The sequence below is a fragment of the Myotis nattereri genome (assembly GCF_964212035.1).
Source record: "Myotis nattereri genome assembly, chromosome: 4".
In the NCBI taxonomy this organism is placed as follows: Eukaryota; Metazoa; Chordata; class Mammalia; order Chiroptera; family Vespertilionidae; genus Myotis; species Myotis nattereri.
In genome coordinates this window covers 78,955,389-78,969,241 of record NC_138079.1, presented here as the reverse complement: position 1 = coordinate 78,969,241, position 13,853 = coordinate 78,955,389, and the positions used below count along the sequence as shown (strand labels likewise).

The window sequence follows — 13,853 nt, the reverse complement described above, 5'->3', positions numbered from 1 at the left end:
TGGCTACCCTTAGGAAAAATCCCAAACTCCTTAGACCACAGCTTGCAAGTCCCTCCTCCACATGGCTTTCATCTCAGGCCACTCTTCCCTTTGTTCACTCTGTCAGTCCAATTGTACTTCTGTCTTTTCTAGATAACACCAGCCTTTTTCCTGCCTCAGGCTTTTTGCATTCTCTCTGCCTTAAATAGACTCCCTCTGCTTTTTCACATAACTGGCTCCATCTCATTTTGTAGAAAGATCTCAGCTCTTAGAGGATACTCAGCTGACTGCCTCCCTTCCCATTACATAAAGCATTATTTCTTTTCACCATGTTTCACAGCTTATATGTGTGACTCTCCCCTTCATGAAATTCTAAGACCCTAGAGGTGGAGACTGTCTCTGCCTTGCTCACCTGGATCCCTGGTACCTGCCCTCTGCCTGTACCCAATACGGACTGTTGTCAAGTGAAAGGGGGCAGCAGTAGGGCAGTGATAGAATCTGTTCTGTAACGGCCATTTCTGTCTGCTGTTCTGAGGATATCAGAATCTGAGGGTTCAGATTTTAGGCCTACTGAGTCAGACCGTGTGCCACGGATTTAGCCTGAGAAGCACCATCCCAATGGGTAGGGAGAAAAGTTGGCAAGGACACACCAAGCTCCACCATGGAGGCATGGGGTCAGGGACAGCTGTGCAGGTGTGATGCTTGAATGCCACTGAAGGCACAGGAAGAATTAGTGATAGTAGGGAAGAGTATGTCAGGCAGAGGACATAGCTGTGTGCCTTTGAGCAGTTGGTTTAGTCTTATCGATTTCTGAGTTCTTTATATATTCTGGATACTAGTTTTGTTGGTTGCATGTTGCAGATATCTAGTTAGTAGGTTGTCTCTTCACCCTGTGGTGTAGGGCCCACTAAGGTTCTTCTCAGGTTGTCAGCAGTCCCCAGACTACCTAAGTACTTAAAGCTTATTGTATTGAAATCATATATTCATATTCCCTTATGAGAGTGGACTTATTTCTGTTTGTGATTGTGAAGGTTTTGCTTTATGTACTTTGAGGCTACATTAGATACATACAAGTTTAGAATTGTTAAATCTTTTGAATCAACCCTTTTATCATCATGTGGTAAGTTTATCTCTGGTACTTTTGTTTTTTGTCTATTCCTCCACCAGCTTTCTTTTGGTATCTGCCTGGTGCATCTCGTTTCCTCCTTTTCTTCCCACCTCTCTGTAGAGGCCACTGCAGCAGTGCTGAGATGACAGTCACCAGGGAGACAGTGGCTGTGCAGAGGTAGAAGCACTCAGCAGACTGTGGAGGTAGAGTTGATGGGACCTAGCGATTCTAGCTAGGGGCTGGAGTAACATCCTTGGGTATAGGAGAACAACACATATTTAGGAAGGGCTGTTAGCAGATGGGAATCTGGGTCAGCCTTATGGTATAGCAACTTTGCTTTTCAAGAGTATACTCAGGTATTATCAACAGCTTTTGTGCCCTCTCCTTTCCACGGCTTCCCTGAGGCCTGAGCCAGCTGCTGTGGTTTGAGATTAGCTGTAGGCAGCATACAGTGATTCTAATTGTGGCGCCTCTGAATCCTTGAATTCCATGCTTTTCAATTACAGTACAAAGGGAAAAACACCTACTTGGAGAAGATCGATGGCTTTCGAGCTTATTATAAGCAGTGGCTGAAAATGATGCCAGCAGAGGAAACTCCCCACCCATGGCAGCAGTTCCGAACCAAGCCCACGGGGGACCAAGACACTGTCTCTGCAGCTGATGTGGACAGAGGCCGTGGGGGCAGGTGATGAGGAGGCCCAGGAGGATCTCCATCCAACAAAGTGCACAGCCTTCACAGTGCTTTGTGGGAACTTCAGGAGTCCCTTTCATATTAAAGACACATGAACATGCTGGTGTAGCCTCAAGCATGAGGACAAGGTCTGGCCAGAGTAAGAATTGCTGCATTTTGTATAAAGACAAATGCTGGGCCCAGGTGCCTGACTAGTTCACAGCAGATCCCAGCACAGCTTGGGCCACTTTGGCACATCATCTCAGGCCATCTTCACCTGAGAGGTTGTCATCCCCAGGGAACTTGATCCTGGTCACATGGCAGGTGGAGTCAGGATTGAGTCCCAATGGCCTGGTGCTCTCCCACTGGGCTCTGTAAAGAACTATCGCAGGGCCTAAAGGTTTAAAAGTTTTATTTCTACAAATCACAGCTGATGAACACCAAAGCCTTCACACATAGAGACCATGCTCCAACTCGGTCCTGTGGCACTGCTCTGCCAGAAGAGCTATCAGGAAAGGGGATGGCATGACAGGCAGAAACCTGAGAAGTCCAAAGTCCTGGGTGGAAAGGGGTCAGGGCCCAAGGGCCTCAGCCAGAGCAGCCCCGGCAGCCGCAGTGTGTGCACTCAATGATCCGGCCCTGCAACAGAAGATAGTTGAGACACCGCACCCAAGCATATTCCTCCCCCATCCTCCCACCCCCACACACACGTAGTAATCCTCCCACTGAGAAAATTGACAATGGGAGTCACTCCCTATAGGGCACTCCTCTATGACAGTTCTGGATGGCAAAAATTGAGTTCCCATGTGAAAATGGAAACAGCTGCTGTTGACACTAAAGTTACAACTCATTGTACTTTTAATTTAAGCCAATTAAACTAAACACATTTCTCCCAAAAGGGGGGAAAATCTGTGTGACTCTTGTTATTCTGTAAAGTGAGCATGATATACCCTGCTATGAGCTGAGGGGGTGGGGGGAATTCCTACTGTTCAGGGGTCTCAGATCTTCGGCTGGGGAACCTTCCAGTAGGCCATGGGGAGAGAATGGTATGCACTTGAATCTGTACAGTAGCAGAAGTCTTTTCTCCCAGGCCAGGGGCCTGTCTAGTAGACAGAAGACCTCAAAGCAGTGGTTTATATTTATTTTTCTCTGTTTTGGAGTAAGACCCTTACCTAAGCAAGTAAGATCTGATGGTGAAACCAAACTAAGTCCAAAGCAGGCTCCGTTCTGGCCATAAGGCTGGGGGAGTACCTCCCACCAGACGCTGCCATGGAATCCTGGTGGTCTCAGAGGAGCTCCTGCCACTCTGCCCCCAGAAAACTAACACCCAGAACCTTCCCTTGGGGAGGCAGCCCTCGTTCACTTTCCACTGCTCAGAATGCTGTGTCTTTAACTTTCCAGATGATTCAGGGAGACAGCTGCCTACTGAGCTAAAGCCCTGGCCCAGAGCTGAAACCACAAACTAACTGGTCTGCAGAGTAAAGGGTCCCTGTGGTGACTGAAAGGCCGAACCAGAAGGTGAAAAATCTGGCTTCAGCTCCCAACTGGACCCACAACTGTCAGCCAAGGGGCTACACTCAAAGGCCACTAATGACCAACATCCCAGTAACTTCTCTGCCTCCTGTAGCCCCATTTCAGAGGGGCTTGTGCTCTCAGCTCAGTTACTGCATACCCAGCACCATTTCCGAGGTTTGTAACTCAAAAGTTCTGACAGAAAAAATAGTGTAATTAAAGTGCCGAGGCCTGGAAAAAAGCACTGCTGAAGAGTGAGTACTATTGACTGCCTCACCCTTCCCTGACTCAGTCCTCCCAACCACCTTAGAGGTAGATGTTATTACTCCCATTTTGTAAGTGAGGCATGGAATTCAATAACTTGCTCAAAGATGGAGTTAAGGCTGGCCCCCAGACAAAGCAAATACAATTACTGCCAAACTGCCTAGCATGGCTTCCTGAACAGAGGGACTCGCTTCTGGGATGGGGGGGGGAGGGAATGGCCAGCAGGACATCCAGCAGCCAAATTATTTCCAGCCCCCGCAAGTATAAACTCCCTTGGTGTCAACTAGGACAGAATTCTGAAGTGACAGTGACATCAAATTCAAAAGTCAGTCATGATAGGGGATAGAGACATTACCACTTCCAGCTTGCTTTTGGGAACCCGGCAAATGCAATTCGTCCCAAAATTGGTGTCTCGTGTCTGAATGCACCGCAGGCAGCATAAGTTCTCATAACCCTGCTTTTTCCATTTTGCAATCAGGTTTTTGTCTGCATAGCCTTCTTTAATACAATATTCATATAGTTCTGTCAAAAAGATGGGAAAAGGGCATCAGATCATGGTAAAACAAAGCTTGCCCCACCCCTGGCCCATCACTACTCTTCATTGAATAGAATATCCAACATTGCCCCCCACCCCCTTTTTAGTGGTAAGAAAAATCATGAAACTTGCTGAGGTTGCTATAATAGAGCCATTACTTAAATAAATCTCAAAGCTACTCAAGTTGGAAAGGCTAAGAGAGAATCTAGCCAATTACCTCTGCTTATGGCTTTCCGCTTATAGAAGAGGTCAAAAATATAGCGGGTTTTCTGGTGGTGGATCCTGAAGATCGGCCACAGAGATTCCACTTTCCTCTTTCCCTCATGAGGTTCTGTTTCAGCTGGGGAGAAAAAGGTGTTTGATTTATTTTGGCAGGCAGGGTTACTCTGCACAGGATATAGTGGTGTGTGTTTTTAAATAAGGAGGAATAAAGAATAAATCCTACTTTATACCCACTTAGGGTGGTTACAATAAAAAATGAGACACAATTAAAAAAGACAAATAGGATGTGGAGAAATCGGAATCCTCACTTGCAGCTGATAGGAATGTAAACTAGCGCAGTCTGTGTGGAAAACAATCTGGCAGTTCCTCAGGAAGATAAACAGAGTTACCATATGACTTAGCAATTCTACTCCTGAGTATATACCCAAGAGAATCAGAAACACACATGCAAACAAAAACTTGTATGTGAATGTTCACAGAAGCATTATTCACAATAGCCACAAAGTAGAAACAGTTCCAGTGTCCATCAACTAATAAACAGATAAAAGGTAAACAATACAATGAGATATAATATATATATATAAAAGACTAAGTGACCGACCATATGACCATCCGACTGACTGGTACATATGATGTGCACTGGCAATTTAAAAATAAACGTTGACTCACGCATGCGCGATACATATAAAGCTCTCACTGGCCCCAATCTAGACAGAGTAGGAATATTCCTACCTGAACCCGTTTTGGGACATGGTGAGTTATATGTTGCTTTTTTTCAAGTTCGAAGAGCATGTGATGATAAAGTTGAAGTTGTAAATATTTCATCACAAGGGAAATTAGTCAAGCACTCTGAAAGTGTTTTTACTCTTAATGTGGTATACAGGGAGATATTAGAATAAGTTTAATCAATTTATCAGTCATTGTTTTTATCAATGTTGTTTTTATATCATGTCTTTATTATGTCATGTTACTGTTTATTTATTAATCAATTTATATATTATTTTCATATACATTTTAGTAATAGTCTTTCATCTCTGACACTTCTATTATAAAGGGCGAATAGTGATATTAAAATATTTCTTCTAATAATTTCCTTTCAATGTGCAAGAATCCGTGCACTGGGCCACTAGTTCAGTCATAAAAAGGAATGAAGTACTGAGACATGCTACAACATAGATGAATCTTTATTTTTTAAATTTTTTGGGTGAACCTTTCAAATTACACTAAATGAAAGAAACTAGTCCCCAAAGCCAACCTACCATATGATTCTATGTCTTTAGAGACAGCAAGTGGATTACTGATAGCCTAGAACTGGGAGATGGCCAGGGGGCGGGGGGGGGGGGGTGACTACTAAAGGGTATGCATTTTTTCGGGGTGATGAAATGTGAAACTGATGGTGGTGATGGGTTGCCCAACTCTGTGACTATACTAAAAACACCCTTTATTTGAACACTCTGAAAGGGCAAATTTTACATTATATGATTTATATCTTAATACAGCTATTTTTAAAAAATATAGCAAAAAGAATAAGCCACATGATTTAAACTATTTTTAAAAATATATCTTTATTGATTCCAGGGAGAGAGAGAGAGAGAGAGAGAGAGAGAGAGAGAGAGAGAGAGAGAAAGAAAGACCAATGATGAGAGAGAATCATTGATTGGCTGCTTCCTGCACACCCCACACTGGGGATGGAGCCTGCAACCCAGACATGTGCCCTGACCAGGAATTGAACCATCATCTTCTAGTTCATAGGTTGACGCTCAACCACTGAGCATAATTGTGGGCATAATTATTTTAAATTTAAAATGCCTTTTTAATTACATAAATTGCAAAACAATTCAAACATACCCTCTGTGAATACCCTGGTCTTTATCCTTCCAAACCTATTTCTACAGTCTAATAATTTCTCAATATAATTCTGGGCCCACAGACTGGCATCCTAATCATCTTTAAAGTACCTCTAATTTCACTGCCAACCAAAATCCTTTAGGGATAAAAGAAAAATAAAATTGGACTAATCTGAAAGTTCATAGTATGGCAGGCCTGCAGGAAATAACTGCTTCATCTATATATATAGGATCGGGTAGCAGCTCGCACCTGCCACAGACAACTCTCTTAGTTACAAGTTGATCTTTATCTACCACCTCCTCTAGGTTTTTAGAGCAGAGGAGAAAGGTGAGATATGGTAAAAAAAACAAAACACAAAACAACAAACCATACCTCCATTTCTCCAACTTTGAGGCCATTTTAAAAATATATATATTTTTTTATTGATTTTTTACAGAGAGGAAGGGAGAGGTATAGAGAGTTAGAAACATCAATGAGAGAGACACACCGATCAGCTGCCTCCTGCACACCTCCTACTGGGGATATGCCCACATCCAAGGTACATGCCCTTGACCGGAATCGAACCTGGGATCCTTCAGTCCACAGGCCGACGCTCTATCTACTGAGCCAAACCAGTTAGGGCTGAGGCCATTTTTAAAACCTAAGATTTATAATTCAGCTCAACAAATGGTTTCTGTGATTGAATCAAGATGTAGGTGCTAGGACACAGCAAAAGCACACTGTGTGCCTCATGGGGAGAAAGCCCTGCTCTGGGTGCCCAAGATACAGCAGTAGGGAAGACAGAGAAGCCCTGGCACTGTGTTCCAGGGAAGGAAAGCAGATAACACCTAGTAGTTAAGTTGTAACAGAGGGCAAGTGGGGAAAGGAGGGACTGCCATTTTATACAGATGATCAAAAAAAGCACAAAGGAGATATCTAAACAGGGACCTTACGAAACCAGGGGTCCGGCTGGCATGGCTCAGTGGTTGAGTGTTGACCTTTGAACCAGGAGGTCATGGTCGATCCCAGTAGGGGGGTGTGCAGGAGACAGCCGATCAAGGATTCTCATCATTGATGTTTCTATCTCTCTCTCCTTCTCCCTTCCTCTCTGAAATCAATAAAAATGTATTAAAAAAAACCAACAACAACAAGGGATGTGGGTGGGCTGGAAGGTGGGCAAAATGGGTGAAGATGGTAAAAGTGTACAAACTTCCAGTTATAAGATAAACTAGAGGCCTGATGCATGAAATTCATGCAAGAGTAGGACTTAGCAGCTGCGGTGGCTGCTGGGATCCCTCCCTCACAGGCACGGCGGCTGCCTAGATCCCACGGCTGCAGCCCCGGCTTCATCCAGAAGGACATCTGGAAGGATGTCAGGTCTAATTAGCATATTATGCTTTTATTATTATAGACTAAAGGCATGGTGCATGAAAATTCATGCAGTGGAGGGGGGGGTCCCTCACTGGCCTGCCCCCTCTCACAGTCCAGGAGCCCTTAGGGGCGGGAGGCGACCTGGCAATCAGGGGAAGGCGACGCCCCCATCACACCTCTGCTGCTGCCACTGCCAGCAGCGCAAGCCTTGGCTGGCCCTGGTTACCTGAGCCTTGGGCGGCCCTGAGTGGCTGGGCAGACGCCATCTGAGGTTTGTCTGTGCCTCGGGCCGGACCTGGGTGGCTGCGGGGCTGAGGGGACTGGGGGACTCTGGAGGCAGCTGCATACCTGCCACCCTGTCAGGGCTGAGGGGACTGGGCTCAGCAGTTGAACGTCGACCTATGAACAAAATGTTCACTGGTTCAATTCCAAGTCAGGGCACATGTCCAGGTTGCGGGCTCAATCCCCAGGAGGGGGTATGCAGGAGTCAGCGGGTCAATGATTCTCTCTCATCATTGATGTTTCTCTCTATCCCTCTCACTTCCTCTCTCTCTAAAATCAATAAAAAAATATTTTTAAAAGTTAAAAAAATATGTATCTCTACATACTAGACTTTAAAAAATATCTGTAATGCCAATATCCCAACAAAATCAACCATTATTCCTGTTTATCATCCCATATTAAGTCCATGTTCAATTTTCATTGATTGCTTCAAAAATATCTGTTGACAACTATGTGTCTGAATTAAGATCTAAACAACATCCAGATGTTGTATTTGGTCGATCTGTCTCAAGTATTGTTTATCTGTAACAGTTTTCCCTCTCTGTTCTGCCACCCTTTGTAGGAATCTGGATGTCTTTGATGCTTAGATAGGAATAAAAGGGGAATCAAGGAAAGCTCCACAGTGTGTGGCCTGAGAAGGGAAGCAGCTTTGAGGTGGGTTAATGAGGATTTAGTTCTGGACCTGTTAAGTTTGAGATGTTTTAAAATATCTAAATGGGGCCCATCCAATAGGTAATTGGTATAGTCTAGTGTGGCATCAAGACTGGAGAAGACATTTGGTCACCTGGGTAGAGTTGGCTGGATGAGAACATTGGGGAAAGGTGGGAGCATGACGCCATCCTGGAAGTGAAACCTTCCTATGTTTTTGAATCTTCTCTCAATCTTTAATCATAGCATCACCTGCATTTTAAAAATCCCTTTTTGGGCCCATTTTCACAAGATCATGTGAATATTCTTTTTTCCCTTTTTAAATTTTTTCTTCTTTTTAATAAAGAGAAAGGAGAAAGAAACATTGATCAGTTGTCTCCCATATAAACCCTGACCAGTGATCATGAATCTGTAACCTATGTGTGTGCCCAGACTGGGAATCAAACCCACAACCTTTTGGTGTACTGGACGACGCTCCAGTGGACTGAGCCACTGGTCAGGGCAAGATGTGATCATTCTTGGATATCGTTTTGTACAGGTTCACACACAAAGGGGAAGGCAGCTTTCAGTGGGTGACGTGGAGTCTCGTCACTATGAGAATATGAGAAGCCAGAGGTAGGGGACATCGTGCCATAGTCTAGACTTACATTTTTACGTCTTTGCTAATGTCAAAAACTGCCCATTAACTTCAAAACCTGGCAACACTTCTTTTATAGTACTATTATTTAAAAGTCTAATTAAATGTTTAGTATGCAAGTGTTATGCTCGATTTGCAACTAGTTTAAAGTCCTTATAAAAACAAAGTTATTTACAAGTCTCAGTTACAGTTCATAGAGAAAATGTCTTTGTCAAATCCCCATAAAACCCTCCGCCACACATAATTTCCACCACCTCTGCCCCTTAGTCCCTTTTTTGTGGGGGACTTACAGGGCAACAGTGGCTATACACAAACTTGAGTAATGAATGAGCTAAGAGACATATGAAGAGCTGAGAAGTTGTACTGAGCTAGGAAATACTGGGGACAAACAAAGAGAAAACAGAAACTTTCCTTCCTAAGTAACAGTGCCAACTGCTCCAGTAAGTGAGTGGTTCTGTTAATGGCCCTCAGATCAAGAGAACAGGGCTGGTAATGCCACTGGCTTTGTGCCTCTTTGCCAAAGGCCACACGTGGCCTAGAAACACTGCCACAGATTCCACAGGCAAAACTTGCACTGGAGGTTACAAAATGGAAGCTGGCAGGCTTTGTTTGGCTCCTCCCAAAAAATACTTCTTTATGTTTGAATTTTAAATTAGGAGAGTTCAAATAAAATAGCTGGATTTCTGGCTTCTCTTGAGGGGTTGGAAATGCTCAGCCTGTATTCGAAATGGTAAAATGGGCTCGAGGTAAGTAGCAGCCTCTGCCCCTCCCCGGTCTGCCATATCCCCAGAGCTTCCTCCCTATGGTACCCAACACTGAAGCCAAGTCTGGTACCACCTGGCATCCACTCTGCTTTCTTTATAGTGGAAGTAAAAGTAAAGTGGGAAAGCAAAGAAATGCTGAAGGGCAACATGGTTAAATAAAAATGGGACAAAGAATACTTCTTTTGGAGGTAAAGAAAATCATATACTTCTAAATACTCTCCCCCCAAAAGTTATCCCTTAAAAATGGAAGATTTTTTTCAAGGACTCGTTAAATTTCATATCTTATAGCACTCTCCAAGTTCCTTTATTTTGAATAAAGATCTATTTGGGGAAGAAATTGCTCAGCCCCAAATGATCCTGATTACTTTAAGTTCTGGGTATTTTTTTTTTAATAATATATATATATATATTTTTAAATATATTTTATTGATTTTTTACAGAGAGGAAGGGAGAGAGATAGAGAGTTAGAAACATCAATGAGAGAGAAACATCGATCAGCCGCCTCCTGCACACCCCCCACTGGGGATGTGCCCGCAACCTAGGTACATGCCCTTGACCGGAATCGAACCCGGGACCTTTCAGTCCGCAGGCCGACGCTCTATCCACTGAGCCAAACCGGCTTCGGCTAAGTTCTGGGTATTTTTTTAAAAAATATATTTTATTGTTTTTTTATAGAGAGGAAGGGAGAGGGATAGAGAGTAAGAAATATTGATGAGAGAGAAACATCAATCAGCTGCCTCCTGCACATCTCCCACTAGGGATGTGCCCACAACCCAGGTACATGCCCTTGACCGGAATCGAACCTGGGACCTTTCAGTCTGCAGACCTACGCTCTATCCACTGAGCCAAACCGGTTAGGGCAAGTTCTGGGTATTTAATAGAGGTTTTGAAAAAAAGAGGCAAAGTAATTTAACACTGATTTAGTAATTATTGCTGAAGGTATGACCTCATAATAACAAAGGTTAGATTAGTTACTTAAAGCTTAAAAAAAAAAAGATCACTTTAAAAAGCAATTTATTAAGTTGTAAATTATATGGCTGTGATCATATAAAGCCAACAGATGCTTGTGACTTAAGATAAAATTTCCAAAACAGCACACTACACTGATTCACAAAATACAGAATCATACAGCATTTTAGAGGGAAGTGAAGATGGTGCATTCTGGAAAACTGGTTGATGATGCAGAAACAAAGTTGAGGAAAATAGTGTCAGAAACCTATAAGAAAAATCTGAATAAAAATGTTTCAGAAAAAAAGTGAAAAGAACAGGATTTTCCAAGTAAATATATTTTGTATCATTTTCAATATATATCCAACCAAAATAGTAATTATAGATAAACTATTTGATCTATATTCCCTAAAACTTTTATAATAAAATTGGCCCAAAAATGTTTTTGAGGCCTCTTTCATTAGTGTTATCTTACTTTCTGACACTTATTGCATTCTTATGACTTAGTAAGCAAACAAAACATATCAGTGTCTGGAGACCACAGTAGTGCCCTCTCTTTTGCATTTATGCCTGGACCATAGAGACGTCTAAGTCTGTCTCTTGGATGCAGCCCACCCAGACAGGAACTCCTCGACTCACCTTCTCTCATCTTTTGATCTAATTCATCCAGTGTTGGTTCAATCAATTCCCAGCCATCTGGGGGAGCTTTCCGGCTTCTTTTGACTTTAGGCATTTTCCCCCAAAAGATAATCTGCAAAGACCTAGAAGGGAAAATTAAATGAATTAGTTGCTGATCCTCAGATCACCAAAGGTCTTCACCAGCCTCCACTGTATACATTCACTTCACTAACTCTGTTACCTAATCTGTAAAATGGAGATAACAGAACCTATGTTATGGGGTCATCATGAAGACTTAACTATAATTGTATGTAACATGCCTGGCTTTTAGTGTGTGTGTGTGTGTGTGTGTGTGTGTGTGTGTTTTCTGTTATCATTAACTGACACTAACTATTAGCCTGGCCCTGTACTGGATATTGGGAACATAGAACAAAGAATAAGACATTACAATCTCTGTCCCTGAGAAGGTGACATTCTAGCAAGGAGATAGGAAGTAAAAAGGCAATTACAGAAAGTGTGGTAACTGATTGAGGGAGCTGAGAGGATAAGTGCTTAAAAAGGAAAAAGAGCCCTGGCCTCCGTGGTTCAGCTGGCTGGAGCCACAGCCTGCATACCAGAAGGTCTCAGGTTTGATTCCAGGCCAGGGCACATACCTAGGCATACAGGAGGCAACCGGCCAACGTAAGTCTCTCACATCAATGTGTCTCTCTCTCCCTCTCTCTCAAAATACCTCAAGGCTACCTCCAAAGAGGTAACTGAAAGATCTCTCTTCAGTTACAGGTTCAGGTTCTTTTCTAGGTCAATCAATTACTCTGTGACTTTGGGCAGGTCACATTCCCACTCTGGTACTCAGTCTCATCTGTAAAATGAGGGCAGTGGGTTAGCTGGTTTGTCAACATCTCTTTAGAAACTCAACAAACATACTACACAGAGGCAAATCATGTAAAGCCCATATAATAGTCCGGCCCAAATGTAAACAGTAAAGAAATATTTTCAAACCTCATAGCATAGCCTAGATCAGCGGTTCTCAACCTGTGGGTCGAGACCCCTTTGGGGGTCGAACGACCCTTCACAGGGGTCACCTAAGACCATTGGAAAACACATATTTAATTACACATTGTTTTTGTGATTAATCACTATGCTTTAATTATGTTCAATTTGTAACAATGAAAATACATCCTGCATATCAGATATTTACATTACGATTCATAACAGTACCAAAATTACAGTTATGAAGTAGCAACGAAAATAATTTTAGGGTTGGGGGTCACCACAACATGAGGAACTGTATGAAAGGGTCACGGCATTAGGAAGGTTGGGAACCACTGTACTAGATGGATAAGCATAGCAGATTCCCCTCTCCCAAATTCATTCAGCCCCTCCCTTCCGTCCGGTCCCTGACAGCCCAACAAGCAAACAGGAATTAAACTCCAGAAGGTTTACTGAAGTCAAGGTCGCACAGCTTGGAACTGGCAGCGTATGATTCTGATTGGAAGCTCCCGACTCCCAAATCCGTGATCTTTGCACTTGTTTCCCCTCGGCTGAAACTAAAGAAGGGTGGAATCTGGTTCCTGCCCCAGCGCCCAACGGCTGGGAGGACAAAGACTCGGAAACAACCACTCCGCAGTCACCCAGGGAAATTCGAGGGCCCTGGCCCAGCCTGGGAGTCAAGAGGAGGTGACAGGTAGGAGGTAAACTAAATCAAGAAGAGGTGTCGGGGGGTCTAAGAGAAGTAGTAGCGCTCGGCAGAAGCGGCGAGTGGAAAGACTTTCGGAAGAAAGGAGGGAAGGTTCATAGAGAAGACAGCATCTGAACCGGGCTTACAAGAACAAGCAGATTTTTTTTTTTTTTTTTTTTTACAAAAAACAACAACCACCAAAAACCAAAACACGTTCTTGGCAGAGAAAACTGTGTGTGTGTGTGTGGGGGGGGGGATGGAAACAGAGAACCCCCAAATGTCCCATCCCCTCTCCAGAATGAGCGAGGCGCCACCTCCTCTCTGTAGCTCACTCCCATCTACAGGGGCCCAAAACCGTCCCAGTCCAGCCGCTCGGAACGCCCTCTAGGCCAGCGCAGACCTCCAGTCCCTGGCCCATCCTTACCAAGATGCTCGAGAAACAGAGAAAAACACCCACCTCTAGTGCTGTCAGGTAGCCGAGCTCAGGCTCCCAAAGGGATGCAAAAGACAGAGGGATGTAACAGCAGCCTGCGGCGTAGTAGCGTCGCTTCTGTCCCGTCCGCTTCCGCTTCCCAGATTATCGCTTCAGGATGAGGTCCTCGCGGAGCCCCGCCCCACCACGCGCAAATATTGCGTCATCTTAGGTGCCCAAAGCCCTGCCTGTAAAGAAAACAGACCTGCCGCTGCTTTTTTGCTCTCACTTTCCAAGGGTTGGCCAGCCGACTCACGCGTCTCTCCGGGCGGGGAGAGTGGGGGCGCTGTTGCCCGGCAGCACGCGGACGAGCCTGAA

General features: G+C 44.0%; 2 protein-coding genes across 2 annotated transcripts in view; one reads left to right on the top strand and one right to left on the bottom strand.

Moving 5' to 3' along the window:
* The window catches only part of LOC308517668 (pentatricopeptide repeat-containing protein 1, mitochondrial-like), a 17,057-nt gene extending 14,396 nt beyond the window's left edge, over positions 1–2,661 (top strand). Inside the window, exon 9 of the mRNA XM_081088913.1 lies at positions 1,594–2,661. Within this exon, the coding sequence (XP_080945039.1) occupies positions 1,594–1,776 (183 nt within the window). The 3' untranslated portion in view covers positions 1,777–2,661. The remainder of the gene's footprint in view (positions 1–1,593) is intronic.
* On the bottom strand, positions 2,153–13,736 carry BUD31 (BUD31 homolog). Its single transcript, XM_081088922.1, has 5 exons — positions 13,521–13,736; positions 11,407–11,528; positions 4,286–4,408; positions 3,889–4,055; positions 2,153–2,396 (listed from the first exon to the last, which is right to left on the bottom strand). Exons 2-5 carry the CDS (start codon positions 11,498–11,500, stop codon positions 2,346–2,348), a joined length of 435 nt encoding a protein of 144 aa, XP_080945048.1. The 5' UTR covers positions 11,501–11,528; positions 13,521–13,736; the 3' UTR covers positions 2,153–2,345.
* Between the last annotated feature and the right edge of the window lie 117 nt (positions 13,737–13,853).

Excerpts from the sequence above, each read along its gene's own strand:
- BUD31 (XM_081088922.1), bottom strand. The coding sequence starts at position 11,500 with ATGCCTAAAGTCAAAAGAAGCCGGAAAGCTCCCCCAGATGGCTGGGAA. Across the intron at positions 4,056-4,285 it reads GCGGAAAGCCATAAGCAGAG|AACTATATGAATATTGTATT; the intron begins GTAATTGGCTAG and ends TCTTTTTGACAG. Across the intron at positions 2,397-3,888 it reads CCAAAAGCAAGCTGGAAGTG|GGCCGGATCATTGAGTGCAC; the intron begins GTAATGTCTCTA and ends CTTCTGTTGCAG.